Raw genomic sequence first — 23,162 nt, forward strand, 5'->3', positions numbered from 1 at the left:
ATTTTTTTTAATCCCATCCTGCTCATCATTCCCCAAGCCACTTTAAAAAAAAAAAAAAAAAAAAGACTTTCAAGTGTGAAAGAATTAGTAGAGATTTTAATATAGCTTTCTCTGCTCCTCCTCCCCCTGCACTACCACCAGCCCTCTCCTCTATTTATTGCCCTTGCCAGTGCATCCTCCTGTTCCTCTTTCCTCTCTTCTATATTGCAGTTGCCAGAGCAGCTTTGCAGTTATTATGCTGTAGGAGGGAGGGTTCTTCAACTGCTCTCTGCTCCAATCTCACCTCATTGATCTAAGAGGTGAGCAGGGGTACTATCAGGGTTCCCTCCCAACTCTCAACTCTAGGGTACAGATGTGGGGACCTGCATGAAAGACCCCCCAAGCTTATTTCTACCAGCTTAGGTTAAAACTTCCCCAATGCACAAATTCTTTGCCCTTGGAGGGTATGCCGCCACCACCAAATGATTTAACAAAGAATCAGGGAAAGGACCACTTGGAGTTCCTATTCCCCCAAAATATCCCCCGGAACCCTTACACCCCCTTTCCGGGGGAGGCTCGAGAATAATATCCTAACCAATTGGTTACACAGTGATCACAGACCCAAACCCCCCTGGGTCTTAGGACAATAGAGAAATCAGTCAGGTTCTTAAAAGGATTTTATTTTAAAAAAAGGTAAAAAATCACCTCTGTAAAATCAGGACAGAAAATAACTTTACAGGGTAACAAAAGATTAAAAAACACAGCAGAACTTCCTCTAGGCTTAATTTCAAAGTTACAAAAAACAGAAATAAACCTCCCTCCAGCAAAGGAAAAATTCACAAGCAAAACAAAAAGTAATATAACATGCCTTGCCTGGCTTTTACTTACAATTTTTGTAATATGAGAGACTTTTAGGATGGTTTATAGGAGAAGGAGTTTTCTGATCTGATGCTTCTCTGCTTCCCAAGAGAACACACAAAACAAAACCTCTCCCCTCCCAAGATTTGAAAGTATCTTCTTTCCCCATTGGTCCTTTTGGTCAGGTGCCAACCAGGTTATTTGAGCTTCTTAACCCCTTACAGGTAAGGAGGAATTCTAGGCTACCCTTAGCTGTATGGTTATGACAGGTACAATTAACGTATTCTCTCAGCAGGCAGTGTAATCCCTTCTCCTCACTACTGACACTGCTAGAAGAAGGCAGGCCTAAGATCTTGAGCAGTGAGGAATCTGATGCCCTTCATAGAATCTGCAATAGTTGATAATGTCACCAAAAGCTAAAATGGTACAGGGATGACATTCCACACTGTTTTAGGTGTTGCTGAGGTTAAAAAAAACAAAAACAAAAAAACACTTTTGCAGGAGAAAAAGAAAACTGACATACGGAATTGTTAAAACATGGTTCAGTTCTCATAGCTCAGGAGATACCATCAGCTTACAAAACATCGTAACGGTCTGAAAATTTACCACTTCTATTAACACCTAAAATTATGAAAGGCTTAAAAAAAAACAAAAAAAACCGACCACTTTCTCCAGCATTATTCCAGGCACTTGACAGCAGTTAGTGAACGGTGAGTTCCACTATTTCCACTATATAATCAAATTGGCAGGTGGGCTCAAGGACAGGTAAAGTTCCTGAAAACTACCAAAGTTTCAGTATGATAGCTTGCCCTTCAATTTCTGTAATATCTATCTCCTTACCTGGAGATCGTGTTGTCCTCCTTGATGTCCATTCATTGCTAGCAGATCTTTGGGGTCGTGGACTACACCTCAGAGGATTTCTAGATCGCTGTGGTGACCTAGATCTGTGTCTAGGGCTAGGACGACGCATCTGCCTTGGACTTCGACTTCTTGGTCTAGCTAGCCTGAAACGGCCAGGGCTCCGGGATCGGGACCGGCGAAGCATGTGGCCAGAGCCTGATCCTCTTGAATGCCTAGGACCAGGACTAGCAGAGTTGGAACGTCTCTTTGGGGTCTGATTTTCTTTTCTCTCGCCTTCATTTCTGTGAAACAAATGTAGATGACCAGATTACCCAAAGTAGTTCCTTCTCTAATTTGAAAGGGATCAATTCAATTTAAACAGTCTGTTGAAACAACTTGTGAAAATAAAACTAAAACTGGAGATAAGAGTAGGTGTGCTTCAAACTCCAGTAACACAAGTTCCTTAATGGAATTTAAGTACTGGGAATTGAGTTGGAGAGGTGACTAGAATAGAGGTGGCAACATCTGAAGGGAGAAAGAGAGGAAACTAAAAAGATAACCCCAAAGTTTTGAGCGTAAGAGACAGGGAGGATGGTGGTACTGTCAACAACAGAAAGAGGAGGAAAAGAGGGTCCATCAGAAAAAATAATTATGTGTTGAAACTGAGTTTCGTGATGGGCAATGCAGGACAATAGGCCTGCAAAACAGTCAGATACATGGGTATGAACAAAGACAACATGACAGGATTTAAGTAAATATTAGACAGCTGCAAATAGATGCTACCTACATTTGTGTGAACTGATGCAGAGCCAAAGTATATAGGAAGGAAATAATATAGAACAGAGCCTTGATGGCTAGGGGGAGAAGAAGGATCACATGAGAAGACAATGAAAGCAGTCAGAGGTAGTAGAACCTTGATAGACCAGGCCACAAAAGCCAAGGAAGAACAGGATGTCCAGGAGAGACTGATCAGTGGCTAAAAACTGCAAGGTGACTGAAGATTCATAGGTTTCAGAGTAGCAGCCATGTTAGTCTGTATTCGCAAAAAGAAAAGAAGTACTAGTGGCACCTTAGAGACTAACCAATTTATCTGAGCATAAGCTTTCGTGAGCTACAGCTCACTTCATCGGATGCATTCAGTGGAAAATACAGTGAGGAGATACACAGATTCATACATACAAGATTCATAGAGGTTCTAAGACCAGAAGGGACCATAATAATCTAGTCTGACTTCCTGCATAACACAAGCAATAGAATTTTACCAGTAATTCCTGTATCAAGCCTAGCAGAAACAGATAAGGAAGTAGCAAACGCAAAATGTGAGGATGACAGGAATAGTGGGAAGACAGGGCAGTGTGAGAGAAAGGTAAAGGAGTTGTCACTGCAGTGTGAGGCTGTGTACTAAATCTCATTTTAGTGGAATTTGAAATTAGAGAAAGGCAACCTGTAAAGTCTTATTACTCATATCTCCATTAAAAAACAAAGTTTTTATATCACATAGACCAATCACAGTACTTAAGTAAAAACGTAACACTGCCCTATGGATGGAAGATCCAGTAACTGCTGCTGAACTGGGAACCATGCACAAGTAATACTTCCAGGCCCTTGAAAAACAGCCAGCAGCTCTGGGTCTGACTGACAGGCTATAATAGCAAGCTACACCCAATTTCTCTCACTGTATTACCATGATACAGATATTCAGAAAAGCCCCACCCCTCAAAAAAAATAAAAATAAAACCTTGCACACCCTTAAGCCTACTTAAGGTCCCTCAACCCAAGCATTGCTAATGTTAGAAAAGGTTCCTACCTCTAGGAACATGACATTCTCTTCATTCTGTACTGCACTGAGCACGTCAGTACTCAAAAATAATCATTAGCAACAAAAACATCCACTTGAAGTTTTAACAAAATTCTCTCTTCAATGAATGTTTCAAAACTTAGTCAGCCATACGTATTCTCAGACAAAATCACTAATACATTTAAAAAGGTGCCTGTGCACTAGATCTGTTCCAAATAATTTTTGTGTTCATATTTTCAGCCTTTTAACGAGAAGCTTCCCAGAAGATACAGAATCATAGAAACGTGTGGCTGGAAAGGACTTTGAGAGGTCCTCAAGTCCAGCTCTCTGGGCTGATGCTGGACCTAGTAAACCTAGAGCATCCCTGATAGGGGGTTTGTCCAACCTGTTCTTAAAAACCTCCAATCATAGGGATTCTACAACCTCCTTTGGAAGCCTAATCTAGAGTTTAACTACTCTTACAATTAGAAAGGTTTTCCTAATATCTAACCTAAATCTCACTTGCCACAGATCAAGCCTATTACTACTGTCCTACCTTCAGTGGATATGCAGAGCAAATGATCACAGTCCTCTTTATAACAGCTCAATGTATTTAAAGATAGTTTTCAGACTCCCCCTCAGCCTTCTTTTCTCAAGTCTAAACATGCCCAGTTTTTTTAAACTTCCCCCACAAGTCAGGTTTTCTAAAAACCTTTTATCGTTTGTTGCTTTCCTCTAACCTCTCTGCAATTTACCCACATCTTTCCTAAAGTGTAGCCCCTAGAACTGGACGCAGTGCTACAGTTGAGGCCTCACTAGTGACAAGCAGAGCTGGACATTTACCTCCCATGTGTTACATACAAACACTCTTTGTTAATATACCCCAGAACAATATTAGCCTTTTTCACAAATGCATCACCCTGTTGCCTCATATTCAATTTGTGATCAACTATAACCTCCAGCTCCTTTTCAAAAGTACTACTGCATAGACAGTTATTCCCATTTTGTAGTTGTGCATTTGATTTTTCCATCCTAAATCAGGTACTTTGCACCTGTCTGAATATCATCTTGCTGAATTCAGATCAATTCTCCAACGTGTCAACGTCATTTTGAATTCTAATCCTCTCCTCCAAAGGGCTTGGAACCTTTCCCTCTTGGTGTTATCCTCAAATTTTATAAGCACACTCTCCACTCCATTATCCAAGTCATTAATGAAAATACTGAATTGTACCAGACCTAGGACTGACCCGTGGTACCCCACTAGATACATCATCTTAGCTTGACAGTGAAACGTTGATAGTTACTCTGTGATTATGGTCTTTCAACAAGATGAGTACCCATCATATAGTAATTTCATCTAGACCACATTTCCCTAATTTGCTTATAAGAATGTCATGTGGAACTATGCCAAAAGCCTTACGAAAAATCAAGGTATATCACATCTACTGTTTCTTCCCTAGCCCCTAGACCAGTAGCGCTGTCAAAGACAGAAATCTATCATTTCATGATCACCTTCATGCAAATTGCAAACATCTTGCTTAAAAGGTATAAGCCAACTTCAGGAAACAGAAAATTATCCATCTCTTTCCTGATTTATACACAAGAGATGCTAAAAATACACACAATTCTGAACAGAATATTCTGATTTTGCTGAAATATAAACAGAATTAAGCGAACAAGAGTAGAGATTTCAGTCTGTGTTTTCAAATAAAGTTGCTTCAGAATTCATGTATGCATAGATCTTAAGGTCAGAAGAGACTATCAGATCATCTAGTCTGACTTTCCATATAACACAGGCCATAGGTAATGGTGACATACTACCTAATGAGCCCAATAACTTGTGCTTGACTAAAGCATATCTGCCAGAAAGGCATCTAATCTTGAGCAAGACAGTACTGTTCTCCATACTTTTCCAGAGACTGTTCCCTCAGCCTTGTACTTTTCTCTGAAAGAGTAGCCCCAACAGTACAGTATTGCTGTTGAATAGAGAACCTATGATAAAGCATAAGAAACCCTCATTTAGTATAATTGTACAATAAAAACTTAAGGGCACCACAGCTATTACTCACAAGAGGTAAACTAGATAAAGGAAAAGTAAATCACTATTGTATTCATTTTTTATTGTTGGAGTAATTGAAAAATTGCCTGATTTCTCAAAGGTAGTTACCTCTTTGAAGAATGGACCTCAGGATTCCAATCAGGATACCTGTTTTAAAAATAAAATAGTCAATGCAACAAGTTGAACTTGCAACCTGAACTACTTTAATATTAGATTTCCAACTACGTTCCTAACTTATTTTCACTGCAATAGGTTTGGTAGCTCAAGTACTGGAGCAGGAACAACTGTAAGTATCTAATGCCAGCTTAAACTCTCTCCTAATCACCCAAAACAAATAAGGATGACAGATACATATAAGGCTAGTTAAAGAAATAGGACAGTGATATGGTATACCGTATGACTACCGTATAAATGTACACACAAATAACAGAAATCCCTTACTGTTGACGTAACTGACGGCAGCTCTCAATGTGAGCAGGATTATTCTGATGCTGAATCCAATCCTGTTGGAGGAAAAGATATCCACAGAAGTTTAATAATGTATAAATGCCAAAATTTGTCCAAAATTAATATAAAGCAAATTTTTCTATTGTGTCTTCCATCACTGGCAAAATTTTAGTTATCAAAAAATCTGATGTTTAGTTCAACTCTCTCATCTTAAATGACTACATTTTATACTAAATAAAAAACCACCAATATCACATTAAATTTGTTAACCAACACACACATACAAATGACGTCTTTAGCAGGAGTTAAATAGAAACAATGCATTAAACTAATCAATTTGCTTTGAATGAGTGAGTGGTTTCAGTCATCATTACTTAATTCCATCCTTAGAGGTTTTTAAGGCCCAGCTTGGCAAAGTCCTGGCTGGGATGATTTAGTTGGGGTTGGTCCTGCTTTAAACAGGGGGTTGGACTAGATGAACTCCTGAGGTCTCTTCCAACCCTAATCTTCTATGATAACTTAAAAAAAACCCTTTAACAGCCAGTTTATGTATAAGACTATTAGCTATCATCTAAAAAATTTAGAGTTTAATGTGGTGTTACTTACATTGAGAAAATCTGACAAACCGAGAACTGCATAATTTCAGCAACACAGATGTTCGATATCAAAAGCTAAGTCATTAAGACTTATGCCATTATATTAACGCCTCAAACTCAAGAACAGAATTTTAAAATGTTCAGCCTTACTTATGCATTAAAATATATTGTAAACAAAATATTTTAAACTTTTATTTTCTGTCAGTTAATTCACGTGGAGAGGAAGCATTTTTTACCACATATAAACACAAATATTTATTTATATTTGGGAACATTTGGCTGGAAATTAATAACTGTGACACTATAGCCTAAAGGACCAATGCCTCACCTGCAAACCCTTATGTGCTTAAAGTTAAGACCATATATGAGTAGGCCAAATGAGACTAATTAAGGTTTGCAAGACTAGGGCGAAAGACATTATTGCCTAATCTACACTAGCAAATTGACCTACCTTTTGCTGAAAATTATTGGTACCAACAGGCAGTTTGTCAGTACAGACAGGTCTTATGGCCCCAAACTTGTAAAGTACTGAGTGTTCTCAAATCCCAATGAAAGTTTCCCTAAAGCCAATTGCTATTCCACTTTAATAATGGTTTAAAAAACAGATATTATATATTGCAACTAAACATGTAAACTTTTACAAAATAGCAAAATTCTAATGTAAAACCAGTTTTGCAACAGAATGAAAACCAGTTTTTAAAATCAATTAAATTGAAGTCCCATGCTACCGAAGCCGTAAGTGTTCCTTGTTGCAAGAACACAGTTACTGGTAAAAGCATATTATTTTTCCAAACACATTTCAGAGTTTGTACATAATATTAAAAAAAAAATCACCTTGTGTGAAATTTTAGAATACTGTCCTGTCTTCCTCCACATGCCAGCAGAAGTTATCAAGATGGCGCAGAGAAATATTTGTAATGGCTTTTTTCGTTTAAAGCCACAAAAAGGGAAATTCAACTAACCCTGTCCTCAACTAGATCGCTCCACTTAAGTAACGCAGCAAAATTGGTACAAAACAGCACCTCACTGCTCGGCATTACCCACATACCAAAACAGCAGCATGAGTTACAAACTAAAAAACAAAATTCAGGTGTTGAAAGTTTATTTCTATTTCAAGTCGGTAAAACAAAGTTAAAATAAAACTTCCTATAGCTTATTTTTTTTAAGCCAGTCTCAGAGGGGTTGTGAGGATTCATTACTAGTGTTTATAAAACATTCTTAAGATTCAAAGTGCACAGTATTACTCATACTTTAATAGTAACACTTGTTTTGACAAAATATATTAAGAATTTTTTTTTTTTTAAAAAGACGACTACTATTGAAATTGTTTTCATTCAGGAACAAAAATATTTCAGGTTTCAGCGTGGTAGCCGTATTAGTCTGCATCAGCAAAAACAACAAGGAGTCCTTGTGGCACCTCTAAGGTGCCACAAAAACATTTCAGACTCTGAGACACTACGACTGCCATAGTTGACTGCAAAACTGTATGCATAGCAAAGTACACTTATTTAAAGATTGCAACTTGCACTAAAATACAAATAAATTTTCATAAACTACTTCTCCCAAAACTCAGCATCCATTTTTCCTACTCTTAGAATAAAATGTCTGTAGGCTGAACACTTGTAGCTAAAAAAAATGGGAGTTTAAATTGATTAATCTGTGGAAACGAAAGGGAAAGCAATTAACCCACCCACCATCTTCCTTCTGGTCCCAAATGAGAAAAACCACCACTCATTTTCAGGGAGGGGTGTAAAGAGGCCATTTTTGTTTCCAAGTCTCCTTTTAGCTAGCAATCCAACTAGCATTAACTAGAATGGCAGACAAAGTGATACATACAAATAAGCTAATCATTCGTTCTGAACTTTAATTTCCCCAATTCCCTCTGGTATTTCATATAATCATCATTCCCAATGTATTTCCTTCCAATTTCCAATCTGATTCCCTCAATCCCCAGGACTATCCCTCTCCCACCCTGCAATATAAGAATTTTCTTTCTGAAAAAGGTATGAACCAAGATCCCTCTATAGCATCGTAAGTGTTCCTCTTTTAGAGAGTCAAGCCTCATCTACATTAGCATCACACCTGCCATGCCAGGTTTGTTGCCCAATTACAATATTCAATGAGCATGTAACAAATTCATTCAACACTGAAATTACAAACCAATCTCATTCTAAAAATAGGGGATACTGACATTTTTAAAGCTAATATGTATTTCTACTGTACAATTTACCTAGAACGTTGATGTTAAGTCATGAAGAAAGTTACATTTCCTGGATATAGTCACTAAATGAGTTAGAACAATCCTGGTTATTTTGTTTGTTGCACAAGAGGTGGTTTTTCCCTCTTAAAAAAGCTTGCTTATTTTGAAAGAAAAAAATAACACGCTTAAAAAAAATACTGACAGATAATCAGAAGAATTGCTATTCCATTTTTTGCTCTAACAGGAAAATAGTTTCCATCTGAAACAAAAGGCTGTAGAACAAAAACATTTGAGTATTGAGCAGACAGACACGATTCGCAATATCATCTATGATGAAACTCAATTTTCTGGCTTTAATTTTTTGCTGGCAAAAAAAATTATTCAGAACTCCAACCTGACTACAAGACTTTTACACCAAACAGCATTCAGCACAGCAACCCCAGTCAGAACTACAAAAAGCAGTAGAGGCATGGAGATAAAAAACAATATGCATGCAATCAACTTATTTGGGCCACTCAGAAGTTCAAATCTTTATTGCTTCTCTAACCTCAAGGAGCCTATCAGGATCATCATGTGCCGTGAAACTGACCAGTCCCATAAGATAAAGCAGGGTTTGGCTGGGTCAATACTTAGGCCACACATGGACAGAAGGATACCACCTGAAGTTGTGCTAGTGGCACTCTTCTCTGATGTCAGAAAACAACCAACACCCCAGCATGGTAACAGGACTTTGTGATGCTGCTGGTGCCATCTTCACAGAACCAAGGGGTTGAACACTTTTAATGATTAGAGAGAATCAATGGCCAGTTTTTGTAGCAACAGTGATTTTAACCCCAGTGGTCCTTGCCAAACTCCACTATGTGTAATTACATTATTCCTCAAATTCCTTCTACAATTTGAAATGGTTAGGCTATTCTTTACTTTCTGTTCTAAACTGTGGTAAGGTTGCTATGCCTTATTAAATTGCTACAGAAATGGCTGCATTTCAATGGTGACAGGAATGATAATACATATCCCTTACAAGGAAGTTGTGAGATTTAATGTTGGTAAATGCTATGAGGTCTTAAACAGCGCCATACAGATGCAAATTATTATAATCTTTGGGTTTTGTACAGCTTCTGATACTGAAAGAACAAAACAAAAGCTATTGCAATAGAGAGGCATTAAAAAACTAATTTCAGATTAAAATGTTCTATTGTATCAAAGAGACAGAATACGAAACTTCAGAATACTGTGAACACCAGGACCATCTTCACCTGTGATCAGATCTCACAAGTTAAGCAGGGGTATGTAACTGCAGGGACGTCCACGGGGAAAAGCCTAGGACTGTTCCCCAAGGGTCAGTCCTAGGACCAATCCTATTCAACTTATTCATAAATGATCTGGAGAAAGGGATAAACAGTGAGGTGGCAAAGTTTGCAGATGATACTAAACTGCTCAAGATAGTCAAGACCAAAGCAGACTGAAGAACTTCAAAAAGATCTCACAAAACTAAGTGACTGAGCAACAACATGGCAAATGAAATTGCATGTGGATAAATGTAAAATAATGCACATTGGAAAAAATAACCCCAACTATACATACAATATGATGGGGGCTAATTTAGCTACAGCTAAACAGGAGAAAGATCTTGGAGTCATCGTGGATAGTTCTCTGAAGACGTCCACACAGTGTGCAGCGGCAGTCAAAAAAAGCAAACGGGATGTTAGGAATCATTAAAAAAGGGATAGAGAATAAGAGAATATTTTATTGCCCTTATATAAATCCATGGTACGCCCACATCTTGAATACTGAGTACAGATGTGGTCCCCTCATCTCAAAAAAGATATACTGGCATTAGAAAAGGTTCAGAAAAGGTTCATAATTTAAAATGATTAGGGGTTTGGAACGGGTCCCATATGAGGAGAGATTAAAGAGGCTAGGACTTTTCAGCTTGGAAAAGAAGAGACTACGGGGGGATATGACTGAAGTCTATAAAATCATGACTAACATGGAGAAAGTAAATAAGGAAGTGTTATTTACTCCTTCTCATAACACAAGAACTAGGGGTCACCAAGTGACATTAATAGGCAGCAGGTTTAAAACAAACAAAGGAAGCATTTTTTCACACAATGCACAGTCAACCTGTGGAACTCTTTGCTAGAGAATGCTGTGAAGGCCAAGACTATAACAGGGTTCAAAAAAGAAACTAGATAAATTCATGGAGGATAGGTCCATCAATGGCTATTAGCTAGGATGGGCAGGGATGGTGTCCCTAACCTGTTTGCCAGAAACTGGGAATGGGTGACAGGGGATGGATCACTTGATGATTACCTGTTCTGTTCATTCCCTCTGGGGCACCTGGCATCGGCCACCGCTGGAAGACAGGAGACTGGGCTAGATAGATCTTTGGTCTGACCCAGAATGACCATTACTATGTTCTTAGATCCTGGCCAAATTGTTTTACCTTAACATAACCTATTACCTCAGCTACTTTATTCTTCAGTTCCTGTCCAAGATCATATGTAAGGTTACTACTGCTGGTGATATACTGGTTGCTGCACCAAACTCCAAAGATAACTAAGTTTCAGTGGGGAGAAAAAACAGACTCCTATGTATGTTTAAGTTTATAATTCTGTATAATACTGGCAGCTGCTTTACGTAGCATTCTTTGCAAACAATCACCAATAATCATTTGAACCTGAAATTCAGCTGTCTTCCTAGCAATAATGAAACTAGTCTGCATCCTCTTTGACATATTTCCCAAATTCAGAAGAAGCTGAGGGGATGGGGATTTTCCCCACTTTGCCATTTCTCTCATCCTCTTCATAGTTCATTATATATCTATTTGTTATCATCACTGTTTGCGTGCCTTTCTTCTTTTAGACTGTCTCAAGCTTTTCCTATTTGCCATTTTATAAAGTCACCGTTTGCACCATGGAGAGTCTGAATCGATTGCTCTGCAAAGTTGTACTACACTTAAGCTTACAAAAAGATTTTAAAAATTTGACCTAAAAGCAAAACATCTTAAGATCTAGTTCTACCTTCAGGTACAAAAAGTTTTCAATCATATATTTGTCTTTTCAGCATAACATTTATTATGAGTTCAAAGAGGACAATAAGTTGGATGCATAGAAATCTTTACCTTGAAATCTTTCAATTGTAACTGAAATACAAAAAAACAGATGTTTTACTTGAAAAAAACAGACTAGAAAGCTGAAACCAAAAGTAATATTTGGATTCATGAACTGTTTGGAATACATACCTATATAGTGTTAATTAACTTTTGCTGAAAGAAAGATCTTCGTTCTTTGCTTTAAAAATCTGATTCCTCCCCCCCCTTTTGTATCTTTATGTTTTTCCAAAAAAGGCTATTCAAGAATATCCTGGTTGTTTTGCAACATGTTTTTCAAGGCACATTTCAGAATTCCTCACAAGAATTCATTACTGTCCACTCCGCAGCAACACACGTACATTAAATAAGGTTGCAGAATGTTCAGTTTAAAAGACCGGTATTTCCAGTCAATACTTGCAATATAAATATTTACTTGAATTTAAAAGGGGCAAGTGAACTAGATACTGAGTAGTTCACATCCAAGGGAATCAGCTACATAAGTTACTTTAGAAAAGAAAATAATTAATTACAAACCCAAATTCGTTACCAAATTCAGCATTAACATTCTATTTTAATCAAAACCCAATTTCTTTGTTAAGTTTTAACAATTTAACAGAATAAAAAACATATACATACTAAAACCAGAAGCACTGAAGCCCATTAAAAAAAAGGTATTTAAAATACACTTGTATTCCCACAAGTACAGAAGCTTCTCTTGATTGTCCTCAACCCCATTTACTCCTCTTTAAAACAAGGAAGTAGTTGTGCACCTGGAAATCTTTGGGAACTTTTACCAAATTCTGTGGAAGCTTTTCCCAGGTTTTGCAAACTTTTCTGGTAACACTGTTTAGGCAAATTTAAATTATGAAAACCATGCTGAATTATTTTGCAAATATTTGAAATTAAAATGACATTCCCCAGGGTTTTGTTTTTTTTAATTACTTCTAACATCCTTTCATTTACTCCCCAAGGTCTTCTCCTAGAATGATCTTCTCCTTTCCCCATATTCCCAAACTCCTTGAAGATTTTTTTAAACATTGAAAGGGTCTTTAGGCTTCAGAATTGAGACCCCAGTTAGATAAATGAAAGCAGTTAACACCTCGCAGACCTATTCCTCAGTCTCTGGTAAGACCATGTTGCACCAACTCACATTCAGAGTGACATCTTTGAAACCACACAGACTGCTTTTTAAAAGAATGATTGGGGGGCGGGGGAAGAGACAATATGAAAATCTATCCTAAAATTGTGCTATTGTATAGAAATTGCTGTGTGTGTTTCTAGTGGCCTAGTTATGAGGTGCTAATGAAATATTTTTTTTATTTCTCTGCCAAATATAGTATTTAAAAAATCAGTGCAAACAGACCTAAGAGCCTTAATATTGATGTAAAGAACATTTGTGTGCCTATACAGTCATAAGAGCAACAGGCTAGCCAGTATTAATATTTCTAATCTTTTAAAACCCACAGATCAGGAATCATACCGGAGCACAATATGCACAAATCATATAATGCATAGTAAAAACTATTGAATAAGATAAGATGTAACCGTATGTTGGATACAAGTATTTTACACAGTAATCTTTGAAAAACACTCACCTTCATATGAGTGCATTCCATGTTACACAGAGAACACATATGTGGAAATATCCTTGGAGATGTAGCATAGTAGTCATTCATCATAGATGGAGTCGGCAGTCTCTTTACCTTCTGAGTAGCAGCCTGTGAAAACACTGGAAGCCAAGAGGCTTTCACAATTCCAAAAGGAGACTTAATAGGAGCTTCAACTTGTGTCTGGAAGTTCTTCTGACCTGAGCCAATCTGTGCATTAGATTGATTAGTCCCAGATTCATGCTGAATCCTTTCATGATGTCTTACAGCTGCAAGAAGTTCAGCTGAAAAGGGTGGATGGCTGATAGGTGGCATCACAGGTTGGGCCATAGGTGGCTGGGTCAAAGACTGCTGGACAATAGGTGTCATCACAGATTGGGGCATAGGCGGCATCCCAGGCGGCATCATAGGTGGCATCCCAGGCTGGCTCATAGGTGGCATCATAGGTGGCATCCCAGGCTGGCTCATAGGTGGCATCATAGGTGGCATCCCAGGCTGGCTCATAGGTTTTACCATTGGGAGTCCTGTAGGTGTCATACATAACCCTGGCACCTTGCCTGCAGCATCAACAGGAAAAAATGACTGTGTATTGGATGAATCACTATGGAAACCCATCTGTTTCATTAATTCCTCAACTGGAAACATCGGGTTACACGTTACATTGGATGGTGGAACTGAAATAGTTTGCTGCGGTTGAAATTCTTTTCTGTTCTCTTCAGCTGGTTCTTCAGGATTGTACACACGCACCTCAAGAGGATCTTCAGTGTATCCATACCTGCTTGTGTGCCCATAATCAATCACTTTGCTCTTAACAGTTGAGCCACCAGTTCCACCAACAGTTTCTTTTTCTCTGCTCTGAGAATGTAAATTGGGTAACTGATGACCCATTTTACGCATTCGTATATCCCTCAAAATTAGTGGCATGTTTTCAGGTGTTAACTGGTCATCTGGGTAGCGACTGAGTTCCTCCAGATCTTCATTAGATAATCCAAAACTTGCTAAAATACTTGATGCACTCTCTGTTGTATAACGGCTCTGGGCATTTGTATTCTGCTCTGTGATCCGGGCTGACGCGGGATGCTTTCGGCTTGTGTTTCCAGTTGGACATGGATTGTTATCCCAACGTGAAGTACGAACCTTTTCCTTTTGCTCTTCCTGTAAGTTTGCCATCTCCTTTGCTTGCCTTGGATCGGTTCTGTGTTGAGTTACCTGAACATTAGTTCTTCGTGATCCTGTCCGCTGTAAATTTTCATGTCCTCCAAATCTTTGTGAAATTCCTTGAGGTGTTCCAGGTGCAGGCTTTCTTTGAAGACCTGCTATGCCACCTCCCCTAAAAGCTCCTGGAGGTTTTGAGCCAGATGGGTTAGGTGCTCTTGGCCTCTGATGCAAGTTTCCTCTAGGACTAAACATGGCGATTTTCAGGAATGCCTGATTTAACAAAGCATAAGGTGGTGTTGAATTGTTTGAGGCAGCTGATGTCAACTGCTGAAGAGCCAACTGCGTCTTAATTTGAGCAAGCTGTAAAGGAGGAGGGCCCAACAGAAGTGGACTTACAATGCCAAGGTTCAGGGAATTCACAAGTGGTGCGAAACTTTCCAAGAATAATACAAAGCTGAAAGTTAAAACACAAATATTATATTATTTTCTTTTCAACTACTTTGTGCAGTGGATTCCACAATGCAAGCAAAACATTTTTTAAAAGTCATGAAGCAGTATTTTAATGTCATAGTTTAAAATAAATATATATATATATATATATATATATATATACACACACACACACATTAGAATGTAGAGTTTTGTGAACAAAAAAGTCAGATCTCTTGCTGTAAGAATTCTCATCTAATCCACTGGGCAACTTGTAGTTAAGTGTATTTTGCCAAACACCCATGATTATTATGTTTTAGATGAGACAAAGACATCCAGCTGTTGTCCTCTCCTCAGCAGCATCTTCTGAACAATGAGTTTTAGATCTTCAGAGAAACCTCTTCAAAGCCACTGTAAATTACTTCACAAAATAGTATGAGCAAATTTTAAAATCCTTTACAAAGCACAGGAAAAAATGTTACATCCAAATATATTGTTAAGAAAATAATTAAAAAACTACTGGAAAGAAACGTAATTGTAAATGAGAACCTTATTTATGTAGGGTACTCTTTTTTTTAAAAAAAAAAAAGGGTGGGGGGATCAATTTACCCAGGAAGTTTATAATGCTCTTATCTGGAAGTAGTTACACAGGTTTTCAATGTGAATACCAGTGTAACTGTTCCCATGATTAAGGTACTATACCAAAACCCCATTTAAGGGATGTGACAAGTGAGTATTTTTATTCTGTGGTCAGAAAATTTCCATTTTTCACATATTACAGGTAAGAACCTGTACTGATTGTGTACCTGTACAAATAAAGACCATCTCACTCATCTCAAAGCTGAAGTTACTTAAGGCAAGAGCAAAAAATTAGCAAGACAATGGACTCTTCTTTCTGAAGAGTAAGTTTTTCAATCTCAGATGAAGGCACAGACAAGTGAATCCTTCAAGATGACAGAGGCACCTATGAATAAGGATAGAGTACAGTCAAAGGTTGCCCAAACTAACAAAAAATTAATAGCGGCAACTTGGCTCACATTCTTGGGGATAAGGAGTTACAAAATTTGGGAGGTCTTTTGAAGCCTTGGGCCTGAATTGCACAGTTCTGCCTGTACTTACAAGTACATCAGTTACTATGTTGTAAAGAAGCTAGATCAGACTTCAACTTCCTTAAACTAGTTGATCTGTTAGTTTCATTTTTTCTGCTGTAGTTTGGGCTTCAGCCTGAGGTTTTATAGCATAAATCTCATTGAGAATCCTTCTAAATCACAGCCTGTAACTTCCTTTCCAGTCATTCTTAACTTTGCAAACCAAGCTTCTTTAACAGAGTTGAAGTACTTGCCTCACCACAGCTAAATCCATAGCTGGTTTGAAGTTTAAAAGCATCCTGTTTGAGTTGAGCAAAACAAAAACATTTCTCTAAAAGGGAAGTGCCTCTCCTTCATGCTTGCAATTTAAAAATGGCGGTGCTGATTTAGTTCCTTGGGAAATTTCAGCTCAAAAGGCAAATGTTTGACAAAGCTATGAATGGAAATATCAGAGGGGTAAAGAACAGAGTGGTGCTTTCAAGAGGTTTTTTCCCCAAGTGCTTTCAGTAGTTTTGATGTCAGCCAGGCAAAGGAAACAAAGAGCTCATCTTTAGGATCTAAAAGAATGAGCTAGCAACCAGGAGCGGCTAACAGGAGAGTTTTGTGAGGGAGTTCTCCAGGTGAAGGAGGAGCAATTAGGTTACACTTTGGGTAAGTTTGTCATCTGTAGTGACTGTATTATTGGTGTGCATACTGCCTGACTGAAATACACTGTGTAGTCTGTTTGGGGAACTGTGTTTGTGTTGAGACTAGCCTAGTGGCCTGATAGGCATGGCTGAGAACTTCTTGACAAGGCTTTGATCCCCAAGCCCTTTAGCACCCATCAACCCTTAACCAGGGGGCGAAGCTAGTCAGGAAGACCAGGGCTTTAAAAAGCCCCCTCCTAAGCACCAGAGGAGCTAGGGAAAAGGACTGGCTAATAGGCTTGGGAGGGAGTTCTCCAGAGGGAGTGTGGGGGGGAGGGCTAGATACACTTAACATTCCTTAAACTTCTTTAAACTTAAAGCCAAAAACTCCCGATAAAAACAAAAGAACAAATGAACGAGCTTCAGAAGTAAAAAGAGAATGTAGGCAGAAGTCTAGCAACAGAGTGGGGGCTATCCAGTTTATTGCAGCATGTCCCTATGGGCAGGTGGTGTATGTGTGCATTTGGTGCAAGGAGCTCCTGGCCCTCAGAGACCATGTACAAGATTTGGAGACCAGAGTGGCTGAACTGGGAAGAATGAGGGAGGCTATGCCTCACCAAACAGCGAGACGTGGCCTGACTCCGGCCTTCTATCCAGCCCCCCGGAACCCTCACCCGCATCCAACCCTCCTTGCTCCCCACCCGACTGCCCCCCCAGACGCCCGTCTCCTATCCATGTCTGAACATGCAGAATCTTCAGGTTGGTAAACTTTTATTTCATACTTCTTTCTTAAGGACTGCCAGTCTTCCTTCTGGACTATTCTTGAATTCTCATGTTTGAGCAAAAAATATAGTTGTTAACTCTTATGGTACTGTCACTTTAGATGCAGTTGTGATAAAAAATGAACAGCTGAAATAGGCAGATCTTCCTTTTAGAGTTTCACCTTTTAAGTAGTACTCAGTGTCAGTGAATGCAATTAGTAGCACTAAATGAGCAGTATGGTAATAATTAAATAACTGCATTGACTTATTTTGTTTAGGAGAATCCATCCTCAACATACAGGATTCTGAAGACTATCCACCTTCAAGATGACCATCATTTTCTATAGTTTCAGAGCCATCTGCCAATGATAGTGTTTCAGTCACATCATGTATGTCACATAGCCACAGTATATCACCTGTAGCAAAAAGAAAAAAAAACCTCCATCATCCAGAAACAAGCACAGATAAGTTTGTGATAAGAACCAGCAGATTACAAAAAGAGGTAATTGCCCTGTTTGTTTATGCAACAAACTCTCCTTTCCCTATGACTGAGAACCCACACTTCATTAACATGGTTCAGTCATTAAGACAAGGATACAATCCACCCAACAGAGCAGATGTCGCAGGCAAATTGCTGGATAAGGTGTGTGAAAGAGAAATTGAGTAGTGTGCAAAAGTCCAGAGGGTGAAATTGTTAACCTGAGTCTTGACTGGTGTAGCAGTGTTCACAATGATCCTGTTGTATGTGCTTGTGTGACAACAGAAGAAGAGAATGTCTTCCTTACAGAAACAATTGATACGTCAGGAAATGCACACCAGCAGAATACTTACAAGTAGCAGCAGTAAAAGCTATAACAAACTGTGAAAAAAAATTCAAATGTCTAGTATGGATCTTGGGCACAGAAAATGCTGCAAACGTATCCAAGATGAGAAGAAATTTAGGAGAGAGTCCCAAGCTAACAACTTATGGGTACAGTGCTCATTTGCTGCACCTCCTAGCCAAAGACTTTAGTGTTCCAGAAATAAAAGCCAATGTTGAAATTGCAAAATACTTCCGTAACAGGTACCTTTGTGTGTACCTTTGACTAGTGATTTAAATCAATCTGATTTCAATCAAATCCACCCTGCTAATTGTTAGTGATTACATCACAGGAGGCCCCCATTTTCCTGTATTCTAGGGAAGGAATTAAGTGACAAAATTAACCTAATTAATTCCCAGTTTGAAAGGAAACAAAAAACAATGACAAGACATGTATTTCAGAAAGCTTGAATTCAGTGATTGCACCTAAGTAGCATATACATTGCTCAAAGTTAAATCTAGTCAAATATTGACAAACAATATATCTGATTATTGAACTGAATATATAATCTTAGCACTCCAAACTATCAACTGCCAGCAGATAATGTGAAGTTAACATTAGATACTTATGGGACATGAGATTGCTGAAAGTAACATTTAACAAAAAGTATCCATCCCCAGATGAGAAAGCATTTTAAGAAAGCACAGTAAACTAAAATTTCTGAAATATGACTAGAACTTGGTATGTAATTAGTAACATGCTACTAATTTGAAACCTTTCGAAAAAGTTGTCCCCCAACTGCTATTTGAGTTCAACATAGCAGGTTGTTACAGAACTGTACATTAGCACAAATCAATTAGCAAATAGCACTGAAAATGGGAAAAAAGCTTTACAGTATCCTTAAAACAATTTTTACTACTAGTATACAGACCTATTCCCTTTTTAAAGCCGTTGTTTCCCCTCTGTCAATGTTAAGAAAGGCCCGACTCCACTAACTGTTCCATGTGGGCAGACTTCTGTACCACTGAAGTCCATGGGTCACCGCATACACGCAAAGGTCTGCCCACATGGAACAACATGCAGGATCAGGGCCTAAATGAGCTGGAGAAAAAGCAATGGCAACACTAATGCTTCCCATCTTAAATCTCATGCTTTTAATTATTTTAAAAAACAAGACACCACCATTTCGCAGAGGAAGGTTTTAATTTGCTGGCACAGAGTGATAAAGATTTAGTATTAATCAAACTTCAATTCCCCTTAAACTTGAGATGGCCACAAAACCCTCAGAGATCTTGACCTTTTCACTTGCAGAAGAGCTCTGAACTTGACCAAATCTTTCAAGGGAGGACAGTTCTTTGAAAAAAGACACTGAACATAACCTTAAGTCAAGCAGACTGTAGGCCCCCCATCAAGATACTCTGGAAATGAAGAACAGGGGAAGAGGAAGCCAGTAGTGTTGTATCCATCCACTAACTCCCTAATGCAGTAGTCCCCAAACTTTTTCTGACACCCGCTCCCACCAGTAATGGAATCTGTCCACGCCCCCTCAGAGGCCAGGTCCAGGAGCCGAGGCTTGGGCAGGTGGTGCTCCCTCCCTGGGCCCTGCCTTGCCCCTCCCTCAAACGTTCGTTCCTCCACACCCCCTACCGTTTGAGGACCAATGCTAATTAAGACCAAGTCTGCCTCTTCCCCCCCTCCCCAACCAATGCAGGACTGTTCCCAGGTGGCTCTCGCAGACACATTTTTTAAAATACGAACAAACAGATTGGGAGTTTTGGGGAATGGTTTCTTCAAGAGGAAAAAATAATCTAACCCCTATAAATATGTCCCTTTAAGGCCCCACAGCAGGGGTGGGCAAATTTTTTGGCAGGAGGGCCACATCCGGGTATGGTAATTGTATGGCAGGCCATGAATGCACACGAAATTGGGGGTTGGGGGTGTGGGCGAGGGCTCTGGTTGTGGGTATGGGGTCTGGAGTGGGGACAAAAAATGATAAGTTCAGGGTATGGTAGGGGATTCCAGGCTGAGGCAGGAGATTGGGGTGCAGAGGTGGGGGGTGAGGGCTCCAGCTGCGGGCTCTGGGATTGGGCTGAGGGGTTGGGGGTGCAGGAGGGTGCTCCAGGCTGGGAGTGAGGGGTTTGGAGGGCAGGAGGGGGATCGGGGTGGGGCAGGGGGTCAGGGGGTCAGAGGTGCAGGCTCTCGGGGACGCTTATCTCAAGCAGCTCCTAGAAGCAGTGGCATGTCTGTCCGTCCATCCGTCCCCCAGCTCCTAAATGGAGGCGTAGCCACCTGTCTGTCCACAGGTCCCATCTCTGCAGCTCCCACTAGCCGTGGTTCCCAGTTGCATGCGGAGCCCCCTTGGTTCCCCTATGCGTAGGAAGGGGATGGGGGCTATGCCGCTGCTTCCAGAAGCCACACGGAGCAGGGCAAACCCCAAACCCTGCTCCCCGGTGGGAGCTTGAGAGCTAGATTAAAATGTCTGGAGGGCCAGTTTCGGCCCCTGGGCCTTAGTTTGCCCACTCCTGCCCCTCAGCCAGGGTAGGTTGATTTGCATCAGCAATTTTAATCATGTTTTGCATTTGTACATTTTAGTTATTTTCCTAAAGGAAGGTTGATTCTCATTAGGTAGTAACCTTTATAATATGTTGATTGACAACTAAAAGAGTCTTTACACTAAACTTGGTGCTTCCTTTTGCTATCCAGGATACACTGTATCCATACATATTTATTTAGCTATTATATTCATTAACTTTAGGAGATGAATTTTTTACTCGCAAATTGTATCAAGCTATATTTAGATAAAAATTCAAATTAAATTAAAATGCATAAAACCAGCATTTTTCTTTTATTCAATAAAATTACTTTAAATGTGCTGGATACATTAAAAAGTTGACCAAAACATTTTTTGCATTTAAAACGGATTATACAAACTAAGTATTATCTGTAGTTAGTGCACTGAACTGATTGCTTATGGTCACCACGTCCTTCAAGATTTTTAGAAAGAGTGCTTCTCCCAGTGTTTGTTCTCAGCTTGGAAGAGGAAAAGAAGCTTCTCACCTTTTTGAACTCCCAGCTGGCTTCTTAATTTTGACTGACCTAGTCACTGAACTGAGGGAATTAACTGGAAGAAAATATTCTCTCTGCATCTACAGAAGAGGCTAGTGCTGCTAAAAGTGATTTAGATCTTCAACACACCGCACATACTACTTCATGTTATTTTCTTGTATTTACATTTTCTGAATAAGTTTGACTACATTTAAGACTTAACATAGCTTATCTATTTCAAGTTAGTTTTAAATGTTTATTTTTTTTAAAAAATCTATATTTAACTTAAATTTTTTAAAAAAATCCGTTTTTAAATCACTGATTTTTCCCCCCACTCTGCCCACAGTAGATCTATGACCCAAGATTTTGAATCTCTAATCCAACAGAACATAAGTGCCCCCCGTAAAAAAAATAAAATAATTAAAAAAAAAAAAAAAAAGCAAACGCCCAACTGCAAGCACACCTGGAAGGAAACCTGAGTCTGTTAACCGCACAGCTGCCTCCTTGCAGCTACAAACGCCTCTGGACCAGGAAGGCGCCTTCCGCCCCGCACTGGGTGCGCTGCCCTACACGCGACTATTTACCGGTGCGCTCGGCGCTGTACCATACCCAGCCTGCTCGCCCCCGAAATCTGCACGGCGGGGGGCGGGGCGTTCAAGGCATTTCAGTCCCTGGCACCAAGCCCGACTCGCCCATTAACCCTTTCCCAGGGCCGGCGGCGGCCCCCGCCCCGCCAGCCGCGATCTCCTGGCCCAGCGCGGGGGGGGGGTGGGACGGGGGCCTCCCGAGCCCGCTCGGCTCGCACGCCTGCCCCCGCCCGCACAGCACTGCGGGCGCGTGACCCGCCCCAGCAGCAGCGCCCCTAAAGCCGCCCCTCCCCCCAGCTCCTCGCCCCGCCCCTTCCCCGTCGCCCCGCGCCGCCATTTTGAGCCGCCGCGGCCCCTTCTGCGTCACACAGGAGCTCGGTGGAAACCGCCTCCCCCGCCGCCGCCGCCGCCGCCGGAGTCCCCCCCCGCCCCCGGCCGCATCGTGCGGGCCCCATACCTCTCAGGGGGAACGGCGGAGCCGGGTCGCTCCCTGCTCCGCAGCGGCCTCTCGCTCGGGCGCTTTGGCCGATCAGCGCAGCCCAGCTCGGGCGCCCCTCCGTCAGGCAATGGCTGGCGTCACACCGCTGCGCACGCGCACAACTCAACGACCGGAGGGACGCGCGCGTGCAGCCAGGAGTAACTCCCCGGCGGCCCGCGAGGGGGCGGGGGGGGATGATCGCGACGCAGCCGCAGAACACACCCCGCCGGGCGTCTGCGCCATGGGCTGCCCAATGCGCTTGCGTCAAGTGGAACGGACAGGTGCGCACCCACGGGGGCTGACCTCGCGCTCGGGAGAGGCGGCTGCCGGCGCAGGCGCCCTAGCTTCCTAAGAGCTCCCCCCCCCCATTACACAACCGTCCCTCGCGCCCGCTGGACCCTCCCCGCCTCCCTCTTCCCGCGCGTGCGCGCTCAGAGCCTGCGTGAGCGCAACCGTGGAGCTAACTGCGCAGGCGTGCCCCATCTCGCCGCAGGGCATGATGGAGCGCTGGCGACCACTATATAAGGGGACGGCAGGTGGCGTCTCCGGTTGCAGAGGGCTTTGTGGTGTCTGTTGGCGTTGGGTGGCTCTCTCTGGTCGCTCCAGTCCCGCCCAGGGGCTCCCTTGTAGGGGCGCCTTTGCTGCTGGCCATCTGTCTCCCTTCGGCCTAGAATAGGTCTCTTGCTGCCTGCTCCTTGCCCTCTGCTTCCAAACCCACCTCTGTCACCCAAGC

The 23,162-nt window shown here is 41.0% G+C and overlaps 1 protein-coding gene and 1 long non-coding RNA gene across 13 annotated transcripts in view; both read right to left on the reverse strand.

Moving 5' to 3' along the window:
- ZNF638 (zinc finger protein 638) overlaps positions 1-14,955 on the reverse strand; it is a 63,473-nt gene extending 48,518 nt beyond the window's left edge. For 9 of the 12 annotated variants that reach the window (XR_012158791.2, XM_073343045.2, XM_073343040.2 and 6 more), the window contains exons 1-5: positions 13,446-14,955; positions 11,881-11,901; positions 5,955-6,016; positions 5,622-5,660; positions 1,678-1,979 (exon numbers count right to left, since the gene is read on the reverse strand). Coding sequence is in view for 11 of the 12 variants with exons in the window: in XM_073343045.2 (XP_073199146.1) it covers positions 1,678-1,979; positions 5,622-5,660; positions 5,955-6,016; positions 11,881-11,901; positions 13,446-14,867 (1,846 nt within the window). In the remaining variant the exon portion in view is untranslated. The remainder of the gene's footprint in view (positions 1-1,677; positions 1,980-5,621; positions 5,661-5,954; positions 6,017-11,880; positions 11,902-13,445) is intronic. The other 3 variants (XM_073343037.2, XM_073343038.2, XM_073343039.2) reach the window with 3 other exon arrangements.
- Positions 14,956-14,982: 27 nt separating this feature from the next.
- Positions 14,983-22,789, reverse strand: LOC140910914 (uncharacterized). Its single transcript, XR_012158794.2, has 3 exons — positions 22,409-22,789; positions 17,819-17,935; positions 14,983-15,069 (listed from the first exon to the last, which is right to left on the reverse strand). It is a non-coding gene; the product is annotated as an uncharacterized LOC140910914 (long non-coding RNA).
- Positions 22,790-23,162: the final 373 nt, after the last annotated feature.

This window comes from Lepidochelys kempii, chromosome 4 (assembly GCF_965140285.1).
Source record: "Lepidochelys kempii isolate rLepKem1 chromosome 4, rLepKem1.hap1, whole genome shotgun sequence".
In the NCBI taxonomy this organism is placed as follows: domain Eukaryota; kingdom Metazoa; phylum Chordata; order Testudines; family Cheloniidae; genus Lepidochelys; species Lepidochelys kempii.